This window comes from Neovison vison, chromosome 2 (assembly GCF_020171115.1).
Source record: "Neovison vison isolate M4711 chromosome 2, ASM_NN_V1, whole genome shotgun sequence".
Taxonomy (NCBI): Eukaryota; Metazoa; Chordata; class Mammalia; order Carnivora; family Mustelidae; genus Neogale; species Neogale vison.
Window position 1 is genome coordinate 215014373 of NC_058092.1, and position 23907 is coordinate 215038279.

At 54.4% G+C, this 23907-nt stretch overlaps 2 protein-coding genes across 2 annotated transcripts; both read right to left on the minus strand.

Annotated features, from left to right (window-relative positions):
* Positions 1-1053: 1053 nt before the first annotated feature.
* CALHM1 (calcium homeostasis modulator 1) lies at positions 1054-4908 on the minus strand. Its single transcript, XM_044236843.1, has 3 exons — positions 4744-4908; positions 3639-4358; positions 1054-1536 (listed from the first exon to the last, which is right to left on the minus strand). The coding sequence occupies exons 1-3, from the start codon at positions 4906-4908 to the stop codon at positions 1054-1056; spliced, it is 1368 nt and encodes a 455-aa protein (XP_044092778.1).
* A 10917-nt stretch (positions 4909-15825) lies between these two features.
* CALHM3 (calcium homeostasis modulator 3) lies at positions 15826-21990 on the minus strand. The gene is made up of 3 exons (XM_044236658.1): positions 21594-21990; positions 19366-19621; positions 15826-16311 (listed from the first exon to the last, which is right to left on the minus strand). The coding sequence occupies exons 1-3, from the start codon at positions 21878-21880 to the stop codon at positions 15826-15828; spliced, it is 1029 nt and encodes a 342-aa protein (XP_044092593.1). The 5' UTR covers positions 21881-21990.
* Positions 21991-23907: the final 1917 nt, after the last annotated feature.

Below are 23907 nucleotides of genomic sequence, written 5' to 3' on the forward strand. Positions count from 1 at the left end.
AAAATGGAAAGATACCAGCTTCTTTTCTTTTCTAAATGCCCAAGCTCTGGGGAGGTCTGATTTCCCTGAGACTGGGATGTGAAGGAGGCATTCAGGTGGTCTCCAAGGAGCCCTCCAAGGGAGGACAGTGTGGTCTGAATGTGTCCCCCCAGATTCATGTGCTGAATCTTAACTCCCCAAGGGGATGGTGTGAGGGGGTGGGGCCTTTGGGAAGTGCTTAAGTCAGGAGGGCAGAGCTTCACGAATGGGATCAGTGCCTGGAAAAGAGGCTCCAGGGAGCCCCCTGCCCCTTCTACCTGTGAGGACATGGCGAGAAGTCCCTGATTTTGAACCAGGAAGAGGGCCTCCATCAGCATGTGACCTTCGCAGGACCATGATCTTGGACCTCCCGCCTCCAGAACTGGGAGAAGTCAAGTTTTGTTGTTTCTAAGCGACTCAGTCTGTGGTGTTCTGCTGAAGCAGCTTCACAAGGCTAAGACAGGAAGACTCTCGTGCTCAGGACTAAATAAATGTATAGTCCACTTGATAAGTGTTGAGTGGCCTCCATGTGACCACACGCTCTGGCTTCTGCTGAGTAGACCTAACTTCTGGCATGTTGTTGCCTCTCCTGCCACCGCAGGTGTGTTACATCAAGTGAGGCTGGGGGCCGTGTCCTCACGGGCCAGCTACAGCCTCATTCAGGAGATGGACCCAAATCAGAGGGTTCCTGCTTTGTGAGATAGCCGGACGCCCTCCCTGAGCCTTGAGCATAAGGGAACAGAGATCATAAAAATTCACAGCGAGGGTGGCCATGGGACCCGAGAGGAGACAGTGAAGTAGAGATGAACTGGCTGGGGAGGGGGCTGGGCAGGTGGGAGCTTGTCCACCCAGACCCCCCCAGCCAGTTCTGAGCCCTTCTGACTAATACTGCTGTATCGCCGCTGGGGCACGGATGTCTCCTTCCAGCTCCCAAATTTCTTGCCTCAATGGGCAGGTGAGCACCTGGGCATGTGGGTCTGTCACAGAGGTCCGCGCTGTGGCACCGGCAGGCTTCATTCGTTTTTCCATCTCAGCTCACACTCTGCTGAAGTAGGTGGCCACCTCCTTGCGCGGAGCCTGGGGCCCGCCCCCCGCCCAGCCATTGCCCAGCAGGGGCTCCTCCTGGCCCAGCCGCAAGGGCGGCTTGCATTTGTGCCAGCTCGCCAGCAGCCTGTTCATGGTGCCTTGATCCGTGATGCCTCGCAGCTTCTCCCTCTCCTCCTCAGCCCCATCCGTGATGGTGGGGGCAGCTGAGCCATCAGGGGCCGTGGCTGCTGCCCCGTGGGCGTGACCCAGCTCCAGGTCGTGGTTCATGGCCTCGAAAAACTGCTGGATGCAGACCTTGGCGAAGGCCTTGGCGTGCTCCGTGCACGTCTCATCGAAGAGCTTGCGCTCGATGTTGATATAGTGGGCCCAGTACTTGCTTTGGAGGAAGGCGGCCTGGGTGAAGCAGGGCCGCACAGAGCGCACGACAAACGCCAGCAGCGTGGTCAGCAGCACGAAGGACCAGCCCAGGGCCTGCAGGGGAGACGGGAGAGAGTGGCCGGCCCCGCCCTCTGGCCTCCCAGGCCTGTCTACATCCCCACAAAACACCCTCCCTCAGGCCCCTTAGGGGAGAGAGTGCAGACTAGGCAAATGACTTCCCCTCTTGGCTTCCGTTTCCTTTTCTGTCCAATGGGCATAGATGCACCATCTCGTAGAAATGAGATCCTGTGTGGAAAATGCCTCATGAGTGGGCCTGGCACTCAATACGCAGGAGATAACTGAGCAGACCTCAGACTGAGGCCGCCTGGCTTTGGACGCTGTCTCCAGTCCTTACTAGTTGACCAGAAGCAAGATACCTGACTTCTCTGTGCCTCGGTTTCCCCACCTATAAAATGGGGCTGTTGGTAGTATGGATCTCGTCAGGTTGTCGTGAGGACTAAATGTAATCATGACTAGCACAGTGCCTGGTACACAGTTGGTGCTCAGTAACGATGAGCCACTACGATTACATCAACGGGCCCTCACTAACCATGCCTCTTCCTTGACCTCCTGAGGCAGAGGGACCCTCGTCTGAGCTTTGCTCCTCTCCTCCAGCTCCTGGTGTTGTCTACCTTTTGGCAGCTGGCCTTAAATGAGTCTCCTCTGTGTGGGCTCTGAGCTAGGCCTCGGGGGTCACAGAGACAAACCCAGACACTTGCTCGAAACTGTGCTGAAGAGTGCTAGACATTTGGCTGCCAGACCCGTTCTGCCAATAATTCAGCGACAGGCATGAGGCAGGAAGCTCTCCTAAGCTGGGCTTCCGGGTCAGCCCCCAGCTGCACAGAGAAGCGCTGGCCGGGTCAGGATGAGAGAGGTGGGTAAACGCCTGTAAACAGGGCCGGGGGCTTGTGGCCGAGCACATGCGGGCTGCCAGGCTATAGAGCACGCGTTGGGTCTGGGGGTGTAGGCATCTACTGTGCCCGTCGGACAGGCAACGTGGCCCCCGTGGGGCTGGGTCTCCTCATGTTTCTGGGAAAGCCGGAAGTCTGATTTTTGTGTGAAAATGTCTGGTTTTCCAACATTGCCGAGTTGAATTTTGAATTCACCCGGAAGGCCAGACGAAACAAGTCCCTAGGCCAGGCAGCCTGCCCTCTGGGGGCCCTTTCAGTTCATGATGCAGTGGTTTAAAGGTCAGGCAGAGGGACAGCTGTCCGAGGCCCTGAGGCCTGGGAAAATGGCACAAGTGCCTACAGGGAGGAAGTGGTTTAGAAGGAAAGCAAAGCTGGGACACTCGGAGCCACATTCACGTGGGGCCTCTGATGGGGATGTGGGCCCCACAGGAGGGCCAGAGCCAGGGGGCCAGTTGTCTGGACTTGCCAGAGCAGAGTGCTCCTCTAGCTCTGGTCCGGGAGGCCGGGGCCCCTGCACCCTCCCTGCCCCTCTGACATGGGGCTGCTTCCTTCCTGTGCTGCCATGACTGCAGGGGAGGCCTGGGGACTTCGAAGGGGGGCGGGTCCAGAGGGGCAGAAGACAAGACAGTGGAGCCCTCCCCTGGATTTCCCTGTCAGTGGCCCTCCAACCCTGCCTTTAGGGCATATCCCAACAGAGCATCCCCCTCACCCAAGCACTCTCTTTCAGGGGTACTGGGACCCTCAGATCCCACTCCCTGAGAGTAGGGAAGCACCTGCTGGGGGCATTTGCTAGGGAAATGTACCCAAATGGCCCAGCCACCCACCTGCCTCACCACTGCCCTGGCCTGGAAGGAGAAAACGATGCAAATACACCAGGCTTCCCAGCTGGAGCTCTGGATGGAGGATATGGGGCTGGCCGAGCTATTAGGTCTACTCTAGGGACCTCAAGGCAGGACACAGGCCTCTGGACTAAGCTAGCCACAGCACTTTTTCCAGGTGGCCTGGATCCAGGGAAGACATACAGCTCTGCCTTCAGAACCCCTGGCTTCCTCTGGGAAGTGCCCCTGCCCCAAAGACCTCTGACTGAGGGGAAGCCCCAGCCCAGTGTGGGGAGCTCCCGCCTATGGGGTAAACATGACTGTGCCCTGAGGAAGCCCTATTTCAAGAGGTGGGGGATTGGACCTTTGCCAGAGGGACCCTGGGCTGTGAGGGAAGACCCAGGCCAAGGCCATGCCGCCCCCTCACCTGGGAGATGCAGCGCAGGTAACGCACGGCCACGTCGCGGGCCAGCAACCAGTCGCCATCATAGACGTCAGGGCAGGGCACCCGGGCCAGCAGGCGGGCGAGCTCGGGCGCAGAGAGACCAGGGGCCAGGCTGCCGTTGCCCAGCACCGTCACGGGCACGGCAGTGCAGAAGGCGCAGAGGAAGCATTTGCCATCCAGCAGCGTGACGGCCACCCAGACGATGGGCGCGATGAGGGCGCGCTGGGCCATGGAGCAGAGCATGTACCGCAGCACCGCGGGGTCCTTGGTCCGGCGGCCCGGGGGCCGCTTCCACTCCTCGGCCAGCATGGACACGTTGTTGTTCACCACCAGGCCGAGCAGGAAGAGCACGAGGGGGGGCGCCAGCAGGATGCCCGCGCTGTAGGCCGCATTGTAGCCCGGCAGGCAGGGGCAGCTGAAATCGAAGGCAGAGTACATCTGGGCGCTGGCCAGGGCCATGATGCCGCAGATGCCGTTCATGAAGGACTCCTGGTTGGACTGCAGGAACTGGAAGATCATCCGGAACTTGTCCATTGTGCCTCCCTTGGGGCCTGGCAGCCTCCTCACACCGCGCCCCTGCTTCAGGACGGCCCCTGGGGCCTGCTCCGCCTGGCGGGTGCCCACTGCATGGCTGGCACGGGCAGAGCTCAGGGCCGTGGCTGAGGTCACTGTCTCTTTGAAAACCTTCTGGTGAGGGGCTGGCTGGGAAGGCACGCATCAGCCAATCCTGTGGGTCCTGCCCGGGTTCAGCCCCTCCCCTCTCTTCCTTGCCTGTATTTCTCTCTCCACCGCTGCCTCCAGCACTGGGAAACCACAGGGGTCACACCTGTTGGAGACCAGTTCTCTGTGGGTGTGGGAGGAGGCTCAGAGGCAGGCTGAGAAGACACTGTCTCAGCAGGGGTCGAGTGTGGGAGAAGCCAGGGCTGTGGTAGGGCCTGAGCTTCTTGACCTTTTCCCCTGGGTTCCTAGAAAGCAGGGGAGCTCTCCCCCTTCTGCACTTCCCAGTGGGTCTTTCCTCCATGCTGTGTGAGGGCTCATGAGGGCTCCTCTGTCAGTGCAGACAGTGATGGTTTGACAAGGTAGTCACGGTGGTGATGGTGGCGGCTGTGATGGGGGCAATAATGGTGGTGGGGATGGTGAAAGTGAGAGTGGTTCTGATGACAGTGGTGGAGGTGAACATGCTGTTGGTGCTGTTCCTGGTGCTGGTGGTGCTGGGGATGCTGGTGGGGATGGCAGTGGTGGTAGCGGTCATGGTGGTGATGGGGTAGTGTTGATGGTGGTAGTGGGGATGGTGGTGATGGGGATGGCAGTGTTGGTGGTGGGGATGGTGGTGATGGTCGTGGTGATGGTGGTGGTGGGGATGGTGGTGATGGTGCTGGTTATGGGGTAGTGTTGGTGATGGTAGTGGTGGTGCTAGTAGTAGTGGGGATGGCAGGGTGGTAGTGGGGGTGGGGATGGCAATGGTGGCAGTGGTGATGGTGGTGATGGGGTAGTGTCGATGGTGGTAGTGGGGATGGTCATGGGGATGGTGGTGATGGCGCTGATGGTGGTGGGGATGGTAGTTAGGGTGGTGGGGGGGATGGAGATGGCAGTGGTGGAAACGGTCATGGTGGTGATAGGCTAGTGTTGATGGTGGTAGTGGGGATGGTGGTGATGGGGACGGCAGTGTTGGTGGTGGGGATGGTGGTGATGGTCGTGGTGATAGTGTTGGTGGGGATGGTGGTGATGGTGCTGGTTATGGGGTAGTGTTGGTGCTAGTAGTAGTGGGGATGGCAGGGTGGTAGTGGGGGTGGGGATGGCAATGGTGGCAGTGGTGATGGTGGTGATGGTGGTGATGGGGTAGTGTCGACGGTGGTAGTGGGGATGGTCATGGGGATGGTGGTGATGGCGCTGATGGTGGTGGGGATGGTAGTTAGGGTGGTGGGGGGGATGGGGATGGCAGTGGTGGTAACGGTCATGGTGGTGATGGGGTAGTGTTGATGGTGGTAGTGGGGATGGTGGTGGTGGGGATGGCAGTGTTGGTGGTGGGGATGGTGGTGATGGTGCTGGTTATGGGGTAGTGTTGGTGATGGTAGTGGTGGTGCTAGTAGTAGTGGGGATGGCAGGGTGGTAGTGGGGGTGGGGATGGCAATGGTGGCAGTGGTGATGGTGGTGATGGTGGTGATGGGGTAGTGTCGATGGTGGTAGTGGGGATGGTCATGGGGATGGTGGTGATGGCGCTGATGGTGGTGGGGATGGTAGTTAGGGTGGTGGGGGGGATGGGGATGGCAGTGGTGGAAACGGTCATGGTGGTGATAGGCTAGTGTTGATGGTGGTAGTGGTGATGGTGGTGATGGGGTAATGTTGATGGTGGTAGTGGGGATGATCATGGGGAGGGTGGTGATGGTGGTGATGGTGGTGGGAATGGCAGTGCGGGTGGTGGGGATGGTGGTGACAGTGGTGGTAGTGCTAGTAGTGGTGGGGACGGCAGTTAGGGTCATGGTGGGAGTGGGGATGGCAATGCTGTTGGTGATGGCGGCCACAGTGGGGACAACAGTGGTGCCGGTGGTGGTAGTGGAGATAGGGCTCAGGTAGGCTGGCATAGTGTAAAAAGCCCTAAATTTGGAGTCAGAGGTCGGGGATCTGCAAGATTGTGGGGGTCTCCTCGTGGCCAGCCAGGAAGCTATGCTTGCGAGCACATTGCAGGGGCTTTTCTATTCTGTCTGCTCCTGTCTCTGTGGGCATGTCTGTGTGTTTATGGACTGTGGATGACAAATCCCTTCTGGGCTGGCCCTCCTACTTCTACTCCCCCAGATCAAAAATTAAAGAGATGGTGCTGTGGGGTTCATGCCTGGAGCCAGGCCAGGGCCCCTCCATCAGCATATCAAAGTGGGGTTAAGCTCAAAGTGCTTCCTTTGATGTTGCCCGCTCTCCCAGAAAAACAGGTCAGATCCAGCTCCAACCAAATGAAGCCCAAGCAAAGCAAGAGCCTGGATACGGAGGCTCTGTGGGGACCCCAGATCTGTGTGTCCCTGTGTGTGTCCACATGTGAGATTCTTGTGGCTTTGGGCCTCTGTGTATGTGCATGTGTGCGAATGGCCATGGGAGAAGTTCTTGTGTCTGTGTGTCTCTGTATGCCCAACAAGACGAGCCCCTGGGTCAGGCCCAATGCTGGCCCTCCACATGCATCACCTTGTGTAGCACTCGTACAGTCCTATGGCAAAGGTGTTATTGTCCCCATTTTACAGAACTGGGGACTGTGGTTCAAGTTAAGTGACTAGCTAAAGGGTTACATGACTTGGAGGTGGAGGAGCAGGATTTGAATTCAGACCAGGTGGGAGTTAGGGGATGGAGGAGGGGCAAGGAAGTGTGTTTTTGGCCTTCCTCCTCGGGCTGAATCAGGTTCTCTTATTCTACTAGTTTGGATGGAAATGCTAGTATATCACAAGTAGGATTTTGTGGGGAAGGATATTGGTCTCCTCAGTCCTCAAGCTTGAGCACCTGCGCTGGAGGTCCTTGGAGGATCTTTTCTGGGGGTTCTCCAGGGGATGCCCCCACAGGTGGAGAGCAGGATGAAGGTGATCCAGCCAAGGAGGTGTCTGTTCCCAGACATCTGCTGCAGCATCAACGTGCGCGATAGACAAAGTTTCTGAGCTCCTGGCAGAGCCTAGTACATAGCCCCACATGTAGAGTGGTGGGGTGGGGTGGTGCAGGAGCTCGGGAGCTCAGAAGGAGTGTGGCTTCAGGGGCTGCCTGGAATCTCTGTGGCTCCCTGTTTGTAGATGATGGGTCCTTTCAGTGACACCTGAGCTGGCTACCAGCTCGAACCTCTTTTTACTCTATGCTGGGCTGCTTACATTCTCTGCCAATTCTAACTTCAACATTATTTTATGTTTCTTAAAGATATTATTTATTTATTAGACAGCGAGAGACACAGCGAGAAAGGGGATACAAGCAGGGGGAGTGGGAGAGGGAGAAGCAGGCTTCCTGCTGAGCAGGGAGCCCGATGCAGGGCTCCATCCCAGGACCCTGGGATTATGACCTAAGCCAAAGGCAGATGCCCAACCGACTGAGCCACCCAGGCGCCCCTTCAACATTATTTTAAAATACTTGATAAAAACAGTTTACTTGGGGTCCACCTGGGTGGCTCAGTTGGGTAAGCATCTGTATTTAGCTCGGATCATGATCCTAGGGTCCTGGGATCGAGTCCTGCAATGGGCTTCCTGCTCAGAAGGGAGTCTGCTTCTCCCTCTCCCTCTGTCCCCGCTTCCTGCTCTCTCACATGCTCTTGTGCTCTCTCTCTCTCACTGACAAATAGATAAAATCTTTAAATCACTCCAAGAAACCCAGTTTGACTGAATTCTAAACACTCTATTCTCATTATCATGAGAATTTTATTTACAGTTACAGCAAGTAAATGAGTGTTAGGTTCTTTATACACCATTCAAACTCTTGTAAATTTTTGTAAAGATCATCATTAAACAGGCTTGAGGTGGGGGTTGGGATAAATAGGTGAAGGAAATCAAAACAAACTCCCTTTATAAGATAAGTCATGGGGACATAATATATGGCATGGTGACTACAGATAATAACACTATATCATATATTTGAAAGTTGCTAGGAGAGTAGATCTTAAAAGTTCTTTTCACAAGAAAAAACATGTTCTAACTCTACGTATGTGATGGGTGTTAACTAGACTTACTGTGGTGAGCATTTTGCAATCTATACAAATATCTCATCATTACGTCATGCACCTGACATCACCATCATGATATATGTCAATTACATTTCAGTTTAAAAAAAAAAAAAAAGCCTTGAATAGGAACTGGTCATTTCATGCAAAAAACAAAAACCAAAAAACCAAAAAACAAAAACAAAACAAAACAAAAAAACTGATGCTAAAATGTTGTGTTCATCGAATTTCCCAAATTTCTCATTTTAAGAGGTCTGGGAGATTTCATTAGGATATTTTACACCAATTCAGTCTCTAATATCTTTCCTAGTACTTTGTACCACAGCTTTCTTACCATAATTATAGAAGATAAGGAAGATGTGATTTTTTTTGTTCCCCACCAGGTTCTATATAGACAGATGTCTCCAACTCCCCTCAGCTTGCCCCAGAGTCTTGTACCAAGGTTATCAGTGTGCTGATCCACTTTGATGGGAAGGTTAGGAACTTCTGCCTCTAAAGTGGGGGGTGGGGTGAGGCAGGAGCAGGTGCTCTACGGGGTAGAAGGAGGAGGTGGCCTCCTGAGGACCAGCGAAGGCCAGTCAGGGACCACAGGAGGGACACAAGGCTGCTTTGGGAACAACTTCTTAGCCATCAGCCCTTTACTTGTGCTGTCCCCACTCTGGGAACACCAGCTGCCCTCATTCTGCTCACTGAAATCCATCTCAAGGCCCTGTCCGTTCGCTCATTGTTTCTTTCACTGAACAATCAAGAAACCACATCACAGAACAAGGTTAAGAGCAACCTAGCCGCTGACCTGGGTTCAAGTCTCAGCCCCCCCTTACACAGCAGCCATGGACCTTGGTCAGGTGATTTCTCCTGTAGGTAAAATTAGGTGCTGCAGTCTTCTCGTTCGTGGAGTGGGGAGATTTAAAGAGCTTACGTCTCGGGCTGTTGTGAGAATTCTGGGGGATGCTGCGGGTAGAAACTGAGTGCAATGCGGGGCCCCCAGTGAGCTCTCAGGAAATGACTCTGATAACCTTGTATGGTAATGATGATCATCTCTGTACTGGAGTTGCAGTAGTGCATTTTAAAAATCTATACTGGGGTGCCTGGGTGGCTTGGTCATTAAGCTTCTGCCTTTGGCTCAGGTCATGATCCTAGGGTGCTGGGATCGAGCCCCGCATCAGGCTCCCTGCTCAGTGGAATGTCTGCTTCTTGCTCTCCCACTCCCCCTGCTTGTGTTCCCTCTCTCACTGTGTCTCTTTCAGTCAAATAAATAACAAAAATCTTTAAAATTAAACAAAAATAAATAAATGAATAAATAAAAATCTATATTAGTTTCCCATTACTATAGAAAATTACCCCAAGTTTATTGGCTCAAAACCACACAAGTATATTCTCTCATAGATCTGGCGGTGAGGGGGGTGGTGGGGGTTAGGAGTCTGAAATGGGTCACAGTGGGCTAAGAATCAAGCCTTGTTCAGCCTGTGTTCCAGGGGAGAATCCATTTCCTGACCTTCCCTGGCTTGAAGAAGACAGCCACATTCCCCGGGTCCCCATCCCCATGGCCTTCCACACTCTGCTTCCATCCTCACTTCTGCCTCTGACCCTCCTGCTACCCTCTTCTAAGGACACTAATCACATGGGTAGTCCTGGCTAATCCAGGAGAGTCTCCCCATCTCAAGATTTTTAACCCAAATCACACCGGCAGAATCCCTTTTGCAGGTAACACACTCACAGGTTCCAGAGACCAGGAGGTGGCCTTGGGGGCCCATTACTCCTATCTACCACAGCGGCATCTTCGGTAGAGCAGCTAGCTGTACCCCGTGTCTTCTGCACGCCTGCCCCGTAGCTCTTAGATAGTGACTGGGCAGAGACCGAGAACAGGACGTCATGACCCTGCTCCAACTTTTGGATGACTTGGGCAGCAGACTTACCCACAGCCACCACTGTGGGATGTGCACCAGCCCCTTCCCCTCCTGCCTCTGGAAGTTGTCCTACCACCCACGCCAGTGCTGGCGAGGCCCCTCTGGCTTGGAAGCGTTAAGAGTGTCATGAAAAGTAGCATGCAAAGGGGGCCTCGGGGGGAGTGAGTGCTGTACCTCTAGGAAAATGCCCGATTTGCGTAGGAGGGCAGGCGTGTGTGGCGCTCCAGTGGGTACTGCCCTCTACCAGCAGCTGTGGGAACACCCAGAGAGCAGGGCCGTGGAGGAGGCAAGGGCCATCAGCGAGATGTGCTTGGTGTTGTCAGGCTGTGTTATCAGAGGTATGAAGTCTTTACCCAAGAAGGATATAGTGCCACTCTCTTCTGCACCATCCAAACTGTGTTGGAGGTTGTATCTTGTGGCAAAAACAAATAGGGCTCATCGAATATTCTGTGTGCTTCCCTACAATTCCCAGCCTGTGCTCCAGGTAGATTGGGAGCATGTGGTTGAGTTCTGGCACGGAGCCCTCCACCTCTTACCACTGTTCCTGCTCTTTTTCTTTCAGTCTCCTGGACCCTGGGCACCAGTGTAACCGGTGCCTTTGGGCCCCGCCCATCCTTGCCGGTACTCACCTGTATGTTCCAAAGGCAGCTCACAGCACACCTGAGACATTTGGCCCCAGGCAAGCTGGAGTGCCTCAGTGTCCCAAAAAATGACAGTTAGAAATTGGAAATAAACACTCCACTTTCCTCCCTCCTGGGTTGGGATGACTCCTGAGCATGGCTCCCAGACTTGCTCACTGCAGTGACTGGCTGGCTCCCCACCTTTTGCTGGCTTTCTTCCCTTTCCTATATTACCTCCCCTCTGTCTTTTCCATGTTTCCTGGGAGCAACTTCTAAATAAACTAATTTACACTCACTTCCTTGTCTCAGTATCTGGGAAATACTATGTGTCTTGATGGTAGCATCCCAAGATGGGGGGAGTCTCCATCCATTGGGTCCCCAGGGGACCAGAGGAGCCTCCCTCCTCCCCTCCTGCCCTCCCTTCCCTTCCCTTCCTCAGACTTGGCCTGAGTGAGAAATCTCTTGTTGTGTTAAGTTGCTGACATCTGGTGTGATGTTGATTACATTTTGTTTTTGTTTTTTAAGATTTTATTTATTTATTTGACAGAGAGAGATCACAAGTAGGCAGCGAGGCAGGCAGAGAGAGAGGAGGAAGCAGGCTCCCCGCTGAGCAGAGAGCCCGACGCGGGCTCGATCCCAGGACCCTGAGATCATGACCTGAGCTGAAGGCAGAAGCTTAACCCACTGAGCCACCCAGGTGCCCCTGACTGCGTTTTGTTTTTACATCATGATCTGACCTAACGGTGGTCTACTCTGTACATTGCATTTTAAGCAGGACACTGACAAACAAGAACATCCAGAGTTCTAGATACTTCTCACCTGCTATTTCTGCCCATCTCCACCCTAATACAGGTTCCACGAGCTCTTGCCTCCTTCTTCAGGGCACACTGGCCCTTACCAAGCTATTCCCAGGCTGTAGATGATGTGATCTTTTAAGAGTGGACATCTGGGGCACCTGGGTGGCTCAGTTGGTTGGGCGATTGCCTTCAGTTCAGGTCACGACCCTGGAGTCCCGGGATCGAGTCCTGCATCGGGCACCCTGCTCGACAGGGAGTCTGCTTCTCCCGCTGACCTCTCTCCTCTCAGGCTCTCTGTCTCTCTCAACTAAATAAATAAAATCTTAAAATAAAATAAAAGAGTGGACATCTGATTCTATGACCACATTCTTAACTCCCTTCAATGGTTGAAGTAAAAAAGTCCTTACCAGGCTCTGTAGGCCCAGGTGAGAGCCGACCCCTGGGGCCACTCTGCTTCCAATATCTGCTGTCCAGCTCAGTTGTCTGTCTGTACTTCCTCAAATGGGATATACCCGTCCCCACCTCAGAACCTTGCATGTGCTCTGTGCCTTATTGTATCCTTAAGACAGCCTGATGGTCCGTCTGCAGAGAAGTTCCTGAACCCTTAGCTTGGACAGTTCTGCTGACACGGGCTTTCACAGCCCCCTGGGTGTACTTTCCCTTCCCAGCACTGATCTGATGACAATTTCAATTCCTTATTTTGGAGGGGGTGTGTTTGTTTAACATCTGGGGCTCCCCTTGGATCATAAATGTCAAGGGCCCACACCTCTTTTGTTCACTGCTGGGTTCCTAGTGCTTGGCCCGGTGTGGTTGGTTTAGCAGACATTCAGTTAATAAGTGCTGAATGAATAAATACATGAATAAGAGAATAAGGGGGGAAAGTGAGCCTTAGATCAAGAGAAGTTTGAGAGAAGGCAGGAATTCAGATACAAGGAGGGAACAGTCCTGCCACACTGGCTTGCCGTCAGGGTTAGGTTCTGGGAGCAGAGTGGGGAGGGCCGAAGAGCAGGTCCCTCCTTCACACGAAGGGGGCCTGGGTGGGAGGGGCGGGCAGGAGGGGCTGGTGCCCAGCCAAAGCTCATTACCATGGTAACAACCAATGTCACCTCTGTTCTGCCACCCCAGACCATCTCTCATGGCTCTTCTCTAGCTCTTCACGGATGCTCTCCCCATCCTACAGCTCTCCCTGCCCTTTCCCTGCAGAGCACATGAAGCAGAGAGAAGGGGAGGTTATTTTATTTGGTCCCAAAGAGCTGGGTCGAGCTGGGAGAGAACTCCTTTACCTTCTATGAGACCCTGGAAGTAGAAGTGTGTTAGTGTGGACATGACTCCTCTATTCTCATCGTACTTTAGGGACCTGGTGTCTTTCCCTTAACAGGGGTGCTGAGGATCCCTGCCATGTCAGTATCCTAAAACAGAGCAGGGTCCAAACCTCTCACTTGTTCTTTATAACCCTGGGTGTGTGTGTTGGGAGGCACATGCCCAGGACTTAAAAGGAATCCTACAGAAACCCAGCCATCTGCTTCACCAGGACACCTCCCTGGGTTGGCCGTCCCCCTGCCCTGGACAGTTACCAAAAACCAATTATTTTTCCCTCAGTCTTCCCACTCCTGGGTCTCTCTGAAGCTCTGGGTTTATAGCTTATCCTTCTCCCATCCTGAAATTCACTCGTCCCTGGCCTTTTTCCGGACTCTTACTCTATGATTTTTCCTCTTTCTCTCATTTACTGCCCCCTCTTGGTCCTCCAAAGCTCTAAAGGTCTTGGTCCTTCCTCTTCTCACTCAAGCTTCTCTCTCTTTCTGGCCCTGCCCCTTTCCGCAGCTTCCAACATCACTGCCCCCTCCTTCCTCTGGACCTTGCTCACATGTGCTTGCCTCTCCTGCCAGCAGGATCAAGCCAGAGTCCTGACCTAAACCCCCAAGGCTCCCACCATCTTCCCCTTCTCATGCTGAGCTGCTGCTGTCCAGGCAGCTTCTAGTTCTTTTCTGCCTTGCCCAGCCAGCCACTACTCTCTGGCCCTCCAGGCATTCCATCAATACTTGCTGAATGAATAAATGACACATACCCTGCCCCCCCCCCCCCACTCCACCCCCCACCCGTCCTTTGCCTTTGTTCTTGCTGTTTCCTCCCTGCAGATGCCCCGCAGCCCCACCCCCATCTCTTTCTCCACTAGACAAAACCATCCCGCCTCCTTCCAGACCCATTCAAGGGAAGCCTTCCCTGATCCCCCAGCTTGGAGCTATTCTTCTCCATGCTAAATCTCTGTGGCACGGGGCTTGCCTCTATCATCTCACCTTTTGCTCTGGATTATCTTTGTTTCTGTACCCATCTGTCCCTTTATCAAACAGTGAGCTCCTTCAAGGGAGGGTGTATCCTCTGTGTATTCTCACCTCCCTATTCCCTGGCACGATGCTTGTTGGACACTAGGTGCTTTATAAGTGCACAGTACAAGGAGGCAGCGGTATTGACTGTAATTGGTGGCTGTTTTCTGGGCCAAATGCTGCTTTCTTGCAGCCCAAAGTGGGGACCCTGAGCCTGCTTCCCCTGAGCTGAGAGTTCCCGTGGGCTGACTGGGCCATCTCTAAGACTTCTGTCCTTCTTCCCCACTCAATCCCTGCTAGCACTTTTGTTGAATCGTGCTGCATTTCAAACATTTGCATGGCCTGACCACAGCAGGGTAGGTGGGGGGAGTCTGGGCGGCAAGGATTGTCTGATCATACAGGTCTCTTGGCAAGAGTCCAGGAGAGCAGAGCTTGCTGGACACAGAGGGGGCTGGTCTCCAGCGGGAGTGGCCAGGGGCCCCCGTATTGTCCTCCAGGCCCTGAGCACCAGAAAAGTATGGGGTGACTCAGGTTTGTCTGTCTGTGGTTACCATCTGTCTAATGGAGGCACCAGCAGCGTGTGTGTGTGTGTGTGTGTGTGTGTGTGTGTGTGTGTGTTGAATGAGTCATCAGGGAGGGGCAGAAGTCCAGAGGAGCTCAGAGGCTAGATCTTCCCAACATTTCCTGTTTGGGCTGCCAGAGACAGAGTGGCTGTTCTTCCAGCAAGACTTCACCCTGGTGTTTTAGGGCTTTGCTTCCTAGCCAGAACCCACACTCACTCTTGGCGCAGAGGTTCTTAAACCCGGGAACTTATCCCGGGCACCTGGGTGGCGCAGTTAGTTAAGTGTTGGGCTCTTGGTTTCAGTTCAGGTCATGATCTCAGGGTCCTGGGATCAAGCCCTGTGTTGGGCTCTGTGGTTAGCACAGTCTGCTTGAAGATTGTTTCTTCCTCTCCCTCTGCCTCTCCACCTGTTCTCTCTCTCTTTCTCTGAAACAAATAAATTCAATCTAAAAAAAAAAAACAAAAAAAACCCAACAACAAAAAAATGGAACTTATCAAATCACCTGGGGTGCTTGTTAAGTGTGGGGGTGTCTGAGTCCACTCCCTCCGGATTTTCAGAGCCGGTCCAAATTCCACACACCTGGAGCTTGCTAGCGCTTGCTTAGAGAAACCTGGTGGAAGCTACAGGAAGCCTAACCAGAGGGGTGAAAACCAATACACAAACTCTCTAGAGGGCCGAGGAGTATAGCAGCTTAGAATTATGTAGCAGACAGTCCTCCTGGGATCAAATTCCAGCTCCTACTCCTGGGTGACCCCAGGCAACTTAACCACTTTTGGCCTCAGTTTTCTCTTCTAAAATGGGGCTAATAATCATCCTACTTCATTGGATTATCATGAGGCTCAAATGAGTTATATAGGGAAAGACCTTAAAACATGTAGTAAGCACCACTGACACCTGTTAGATGTTATTATATTATTATTTCAAATTTAGAATCTGTACATCTAGGATCCAGAATCCACAGGCAGATCTACTCAGACTCTTGCTAGTTCACAAGTTCAGTATCCCCGTGGGAACCTGACAGAAGGGCAGTCTTGGACCCAATCCTAGACGCACCAAATCAGAACCTGCATTTAGCAAGAGTTGGGGAGAACAGTGAGCAGCCTAAAGTTTGCGAAGCACTGCTTTAGAGCACACGGGAGGCCACACCCTGAAAGTGGGCCAGAGACTGGGCTATTTTGAGGAAGCAAGCCAGCAAGGGTTAGGTTGTCCTGCCTCGGCATCTCCACAACCTGGAAACCCCCAGGCCGTTGCCAGCGCGGGGATTTCACATGGGGACACTGCTGGGGTCCCTACACATCAGTATGCGGAGACAGCCTGGTGCCTGGGGCCACCGTGGGAGCGCGATGGTTGAGGCCACGCGCCCAGAGCCCCGGGGATGCCACGAGGTCGAGCGGCGGTTTGCTGGAGTACCACGTGCTCAGGAGGCGGTCCACCTGCTCCCGGCTGGAAACCGCCCGCAGGTGGGCCTTCCTGCTTCCGTCGCCGTCCAGGCCGCTGGGCATCTCGGGTGGCTCGCGGCCCCTGCCCGCGGCGTCCCGGCTCAGCCCGCGTGCCCGCATCTCGCTCTGCATGCTGGCGAAGAAGTGCAGCACGCAGCGGTGGGCGAAGTCCCGCGCATGCTCACAGCACGTCTCGTCGAAGAGCTTCTGCTCCAGGTCCACGTAGTTGCTCCAGTATCTGCGCTGCAGGAAGACTGTCTGGTCGAAGCAAGGTCTCAGGCAGCGGGCCAGGAAGGCCACGATGATCAGTAGCAGGGTGATACTCCAGCCGATGGCCTGGGGGGGTGGGGGGGTGGGGCACCAGGTTAGATGTGTTCCAGGTCAGGTGCTATGCGGTATGGCAAGAGTGTCCCAAAGTCTCTCCTTTATCCCTCCCATCTCTCCCAAATCTATCCATGTTCCCACTTAGTCATCCATCCTACCATCCACCCATCCTCACTTGTGTTCAGTCTCATCCTTGCACCATCCATCTGTCCAACAATATTGTCCATCTGTCCAATATTTCTCCATCCACCCATCCTGCCGTCTATCTTCTCACCTGATACTATGTCTCAGCATCCCATCCAGCCATCCTCACAGCAGACCTTCTGTCTGTCCATCATACGTCCTCCTACCCATCCATCCCTGTTCCCATACTCTCATCCTTTCTTCCATTTATCTGTCCACCCACCCACCCACCACTGGTCCTCCCAACCTCCCTCCTGAAGAAACCAGAATACGTCACCCCAAAGTATGCCTCTTTGACATAAAAATTATCTTGAACAGAAGATAAGAAGCAGCAACCATAGGAACAGCTCTCTTTACCCTCCTCTTCTATACCTAAGGCAGGAAATACATTCTCCTTGTACTGGGAGACAACTCTTATCAGCCCAGGGACAGCACCAGAGGAATCTCATGATAAACCTTACTCCTTTAGTGTCCTCAGAGACTAACACTGCTCTCCTTTGTCCTGTCATTGCTCTCCAAAGGTATTGCTCTTTGTTTGTTTGTTGTTTTAAAGATTTCATTTATTTATTTGACACAGAGAGAGCTCACAAGGAGGCAGAGAGGCAGGCAGAGAGAGAGGGGAGAAGCAGGCTCCCTGCTGAGCAGAGAGCCCGATGTGGGGCTCGATCCCAGGACCGTGAGACCACGGCAAGAGCTGAAGCAGAGGCTTAACCCACTGAGCCACCCGGGAGCCCCGATATTGCTCTTTTCGAAGATGGCAGATAAGCTGCAGTTCTAAGCGACCACTTTGAGTTATTCTTTCTTTCAAGTTTCTCCCATGTGATGTGTACTGTGCACATTAAGAAACTGTTTTTATGGGGCGCCTGGGTGGCTCAGTGGGTTAAAGCCTCTGCCTTCAGCTCAGGTCATGGTCTCAGGGTCCTGGGATCGAGTCCCGCATCAGGTTCTCTGCTCAGCAGGGAGCCTGCTTCCTCCTCCCTCTCTCTCTGCCTGCCTCTCTGCCTACTTGTGATCTCTATCTGTCAAATAAAATAAATAAAATCTTTAAAAAAAAAAAAAAAGAAACTGTTTTTCTCCTGTTAATCTTTTTGTTAGAGTCTCAGCTGAAAACCTAAGCTGGGTGGAAGCAAAGGTTTGCCTCCCTTACACTCCCCCCACGCATCATCCATCCGTCCACCCGCCCATGCATCCATCTATCATCCTTTCATTTTTTTTATCCGGTTCTTCATCTATCCTCACACGTGCTTATGTATCCCATCTATGAAGTCGCGCGTCCTATATTTTGGGAGAGGCACTAGGGACTCCTGGAACTCACACTTCTGTGGAGGAACCAATGAAATTGGTGATAGACTGGCTGAATGCCCTGTTGAGGGTCGTATAAGGGATTATGGTATACAGAGAAGGGACACCCAACCTGAACTTGAGGGCTCAGGGAACAGTGAGGCGGATGCTGAGCCCTGAGGCACGAGTAACAGTTATATAGGACATAAACAGGGAACAGTGTGCCAAGCCAAGCATGATGAAAGACTTGAAGGGTTCCCTGAGTCTGGAACCCACACATGCCCGACACCCCTCCCTCTTCTCTACCCACCCAAAGCTTTAGTCTCTCCAAGGCCCTGCTTAAGACCAAGCAACTGTGTGCTCCTGGGGCAGAGAAATCACTCCTCTAAGCCACAAAGACATATTTGAACCCTTATCATTAGTGGATGTGGTTCATGAAGCTCTCTCATTGGCCCCTCTCAGGACCCCTCCTTTCCCCTACCAATTAAAAATAGTCGTGTGGGGGTTTTACACATGAAGGTGCCAGTTAACCTCCATCTGAGTCAGGACTCAAACCCTGATGTGACTGAAGATTCTACACTCTTTCCGGCGAACGAGCGAGAACCCAGAGAATTTAATCCTACAGGGCCCATCCACGTGGAGGAGACCAAATCTCCCTTGATTTTGTAGGAGAGGCTGAGACCCAGAGGGGAGTGATGTGGCCGAGGCAGAGTTGGACCCAAAATCAAATGTGTCCTGAGTGCTGGCCCTCTCTCCATCACGCACGGGCCTGCATTTGCCACAAGTTTATCCTGGCTCCCACAGAGGGCTGGGTTGTGTTTTTAGTCCCTGTAGCCCCAGCTTGCTCTGCATATAAATACTTTTGGGGGGGTACCCAGCCCCGATTGGGGCTCTGGGAGGAATCTGGAGTCTGGGCCAGGGGTGGGGCTGGAGTCTGCCCCCAGGCTGATGGAGTGGGGGTGCCAGTGTGGGGATCCAGAGGCCTGGGTAGGACCTGCATTTCAGGGAGGTGGTTCAAAGGGCTGGGAGTGATGACAGTTCAGCTCCCCGCCCTGCCTCTTAGGAGCTGTGCAATTTGGGCTTGTGAACTAAACTCTCAGGGCCTCCATTTCCTTATCTGCAAAATGGGATGATGATGATTGCACCCCCTCATAGGGTTGTTCTGAGAATAAATGAAGTAATGCTTATGAAATGCTTACCCAGTGTCTGACACATAAATCCTCAATAAATAGTAATAGTAGTGAGTATGATTTCTGGGAGGTGCTGAGAATGTGCATATGGGTTGGGGGCAGGGCAGAGGAATGTATCTCCAGGGCTTTTGTCATCTAGCTTCCTGGGGATAGAACGCACTGACTCCTGGACAGTCTCTGGTCTTTGCCGTGGAGGCACTTAGTGTTGAAGGCGAAGTGTCCACTTTCCTAAGGCCCCCCCCCAGTGTCCTGTATGTGGGTCCCACTCCTAGCCTTCCAGGGACCACCTGCTCCTTCCTTGTGTTTCCAGCAGTGGGGAGGGGCCCCGGGAAACCCTCTGTACCTCCTCGCCTACGCCGCTCAGAACCAGTGCAGGAGATTTTCCAGGGCTGGGGAGAACCACCCGAATTACCTGTGACAGGCACCGTAGGTAGCGGGACACTGCTTTTCTAGCGGGGCTGTCCCTGACCAGCTCATCCTCCTTGCAGGGCACCTTGGCCAGGAAGAGCTGCACCTGGCTGGGGGTCATGTTGGCAAAGTCCAGAAACTTTTCGGGGTCCACGGAGCTGCTGAAGGCACACACGAAGCACTTCCCATCAAGGAGGGCCAGGAGGATCCAGACGAGGGGGGCGGCCAGTGCCCTCTGCAGCACAGAGGAGCACATATACCTAGGGGTAGCAGAAGGCGGGGGGTTAAGAGGGGCAGCTGGGATTTAGCTGCAGCAGGAAGGCCACAGGAGGGATGCAAGGATGGACTTCACAGGAGGGCTAGGAGATGCCTGGTGTGGTGGGTCCCACTGCAGAGGTCCCAGAAGCAGAGGCTGGGAGGCTGGAGGGCTGGGGCTCCGGGAGGTCAGGAAAGTCCGGACTGGCAGCCCGGGACTGGAACACTAGGGAGCGGGTATGCCTCTTCCTCTCAGGCTCTCCTGGTGCCTTTCACATGCCAGAGGCACATTAGATCTTGGGTGACGAGTTCCATTTGTGTGGCAGGACTGTGGGCCTCTGACCTCAACTACCTGAGCGGTTCTGCCCGAGAGAGTCTCTGCTCTCAGAGGGGGACGCTGGAAGCCAGGAGAGTTAACAACCCCAATCAACCTTCCGTCCACAGGGACCCCAGCTTCCTAGACTCTCAGTGGGACAGTTCCAAGGTGTGTTCTACCCATGTTCTCAGAGGGTCCCCAGAAGAACTGACCCCGGTGAGCCACTTATTATCACCTTCTCCCCAGAGCCGCTTCTGGGGGGAGCCAGCCCCACCCAATAACCCTTCCAGAAGCAGTGCCTCAGACTCTTCCCTCCAGGTCCAAAGTACCCCACCCCCAGCACCATCCCCAGGGGCCTCTCCTGCCCTCTGCTCTTCGGGAGGTTGGGTGCTGATCCCAGGACAGGTGCCCCATGGAGCTGCATTCCCCAGGCCCCAGAGGAAAAGACAAAGGACACAGCCAGTGCATATGACCCTCCCCGCGAGGCTGAATCACAGGGAGCGCGGGACCCCCAGTGAGTTAGGAAGCAGAGGCAGCTGAGCACCTGCTTCTGACTTGAACTGCATACAAAACGTACAATGGTGTCTGCTGGGGGTGTGTATACGGGTGCATGGCCTCCCCCGCGGGGAGCTACAAATCCATCGGAGATCAGGGTGGCCCTGGTGTTTTCTAGGGGCATTGTGGTTGGAAGGTGGACCTGAGGACGTGTTATGGACTTAGGTTACATACGCTTGAGAACACCACGACTGTCCATGCCAAACAAGGGGGAAAGGGGGTGATCATCAGCTGGCTGAAATCCACCAAGCCCCTCTGGCCTCTATCCACAGATCTAGAGCACTTTGACCTTTTGTCTGAAACACTGGGGGGAGTGGCGTCAGCTTGGGCTGGGAGTGCACCTGTGTTTGAATCTGGGCCCTGCCTCTTCCTCGTTATAGGAGCTCAGTCAGGTCACTTAACCTCGCTGCCTCAGAGGCCTCATCCTTAAAAATGGGTCTACTCCTGGAGCAGACCCAGGGCCGAGCTAAGAATTGAGAGGCTGCGCACACGTGGTACTGGGTATAAAGGTTGGCATGGAGCGGGGGTTCGATCCCAGGGCCGTGGAACCGTGATCTGAGCTTAATGCCTGAGCAACCCAGGCGCCCCCAACAGCTGGTTTCGATACGGTGCCCCAAGCGAGTGAGAGGCCCCGAGGGCCCTGCGGTACAGCAGGTGAGGTCCTAGACCCTGGGGGAGCTTGCAGGAGAGGGCATGCAGCCTTGAAGCCAGTCACGCCTCCGACGACGTGTGCAAGCCGGCTGTGCGTGTCACGGGATGGTCCTTCAGGTATGTGCTGAGTTACAGTTCCTGGCCAGCCAACACACGTGACCTGGGCAAAACCTGGGAATCCTGTATCATCCCTGGGTCGCCAGTCCTGGTCACGGAAGGGTGAGAGATGGCAGGAAAGGAAATGTCTGTTTCCGGCATGGGAAGTGACTAAGGGGTCTCTGTGAGCTGATGTCCCCCCAGCTGGGGAAAGGAGGGGACACAGGTGATAGTGTCCGTGGGGGGGAAGCCCTCCCCATGAGGATGACCCATGAGGATCACCGGGCCTGGGGAGTCACCTGGCAGTGTCTGAGGGGGGAGGCCCTGACCATGCCCACCCAGGTAGTGTGGGACCGCACCTGACGACGCCCGGATCCTTCCTCCGCTGCCCCGCAGGCCGGCGCCACTCCTCAACCATGACCACGGACTGCCGGTTGGCAAGGAGGCCGCAGAGGAAGAGGGCGAGCGGGGGTGTGAGCAGCAGGCCCAGGCCGTAGAGGGCATTGTAGCGCGCCAGGCAGGGGCAGTTGAAGTCGAAGGAGGAATACATCTTGACCGTGACCGCGGCCAGCAGCAAGCAGACGCCATTCATCACGGACTCTGAGCTGGACTGGAAGTGCTGGAAGAACATGCGGAACTTTTCCATAGCCTCGGCCTGGCGGGGGTGGGCAGCCGTGGGCCCGGGAGAGCACTGAGGCTTCAGCCACCTTCCCAGGCAAATCCAGATCCTTCTGGGGACAAGCCTGGGGGCTTGTCTTCCAAGGGCCTGAGGGGGCAAGGAAGGGGCTACGGTCAGCCCTCAGCCCAGACTCCTGGGGCTCAGCTACAGACGTAGGGCAAAGGCAGGATCTCTCTGCAAAGGCTCCCCTGCTCAGCCACGACTGTCCCCCAGGGCCACTCCTCTGTTCTCTGGAGGAAAGAGTCACTGCTCTGCGACCCGCCAGCCCAAAGCACCTCTAGGCAAATGTGCCCTGCCCCGTCACTCCACCCTCCCCAACCCAATCCTCCCTCCCTTCAGGGTTTGGATACTGAGGCCCGACAGCTGGTGGCGCTTCTTGTGGGGGGATAGGCAAATTTTGGGTGCGGTAAGACAACGATGCTGAGGGGACCAATGATATTTTCCGGTCTCAGTCAAAAACACGATTTGACTCAGCTGAGCTCAGGGAGATTTTTGTGTTGACTTTCATGCTGGGATGGCCCAGGAGGCACCTCCCCCTGCCTGAAGGCTGCCTGGAGGAAAAGACCCTGGAGAAGAGTCTAAATGGTATTTTGGCGTTTGCTGGGTGAGGGGCTGTGGAAGGGGAAGGCCTTCCTGGCAGAGGGCAGTGCGAGGCAAGGAGGTGAGAAGCCCCCTGAGGTGGGCCAGGAGTCGGGTTGTTGGAATGTGGGATCAGACAGGGAGTGTCGTGAGAAGGGGCTGGAGGGGTCAGTAGGGGTCTGCAACCTTCCTCTCTGTTTTATTCCACTGTCCCCAGGTCAGCCCGGGCCTCTCTGAAGCATCACTCGTCAGCCTGGGTGGGACCAGGGGCTCCCTCAGCTTCCTAGCTTGGCATTCAAGGCCCTCCTAAATGTACCCAGGCATGCCCTCCTGTCTCCACACCTTTGCTGACACCCTCTTCCAGTTGGAACACCCTTGCTCCTCCCCTCTGATCTTCAAGAGGCAGCTCAAATGCAGCCCTGTCCCCCAGCACCCACTGGTGACCTCAGCTCTGGGGGAGCCTCTCTTCCCCTTTGGCCCCTGAAAGGTTGCCTCAGCCTGTTATTATTAATCCTCCTCAGGGGTGGGGGGGTGGCTCTCCCAATGAGGGCAGTGACATGGCCTGCAATGTTGTTTTCTGTCGCATCGAGTGTGGTGTTGAGGGTATTTTAAGGCAGACCATCCTACATATGTGCGAATTTCATAACTGTGCGGTCTGTACCTATAATGAGGTAGCGACAGACAGAAACCGGGGTCTTACTTATTATTTGTATTTTACATCATGAGAGTGTTAGTGTGGTTCGTATGAGACAGGATTACCGTGTGAGGGAAAATGAGCAGGGAGCTGGAGGAGGTAGGGCGGCCATCCTGGGTATGCGAGTGTGATTCTGAGTGAGAAACTCTCCTAGCCGGATTCAGGCTCCTAACGTAGCTAAGAACCACCATTCTTCAGGTGGGTGTGGGTCCCAGAGAAGGTGGACATCTGTCTGAGGTCACACAGCCTAGTGGGGACAGAGCCAGGAAGGGAGCTGGGATCCCCTTTCTGTGACTTCCAGGACCTACTCACCTGCTGGGCGGCTGAACTTAAGAGCCGCCAAGGCCGATAACCTAGGGATTCTCCACAAAAAGCAAACAATCTTTCTGGGAGAACACGGCAGGAAACTGGGACAAGGTCTCTCCCAGTTTATCCTGTTCACAGGTCCAACGTGAGAGGCGAGACAGAGCCCCCTGGTCCGCCCACCACAACTTAAAGAGATATTATCTCCCAGAGTTTGGGTGTAGCTTTACATTTTAAAAAGTCTGAATTTCCTTCCTTCCTCCCTTCCTCCCTTCCTTCCTTCCAAAAGATTTTATTTATTTATTTGTCAGAGAGAGAGAGAGAGAGAGCAGGGGGAGTGGCAGGCAGAGGGAGAAGCTGGCTCTCCGCTGAGCCGGGAGCCCAATTCAGGACTCGATCCCAGCACCCTGGGATCATG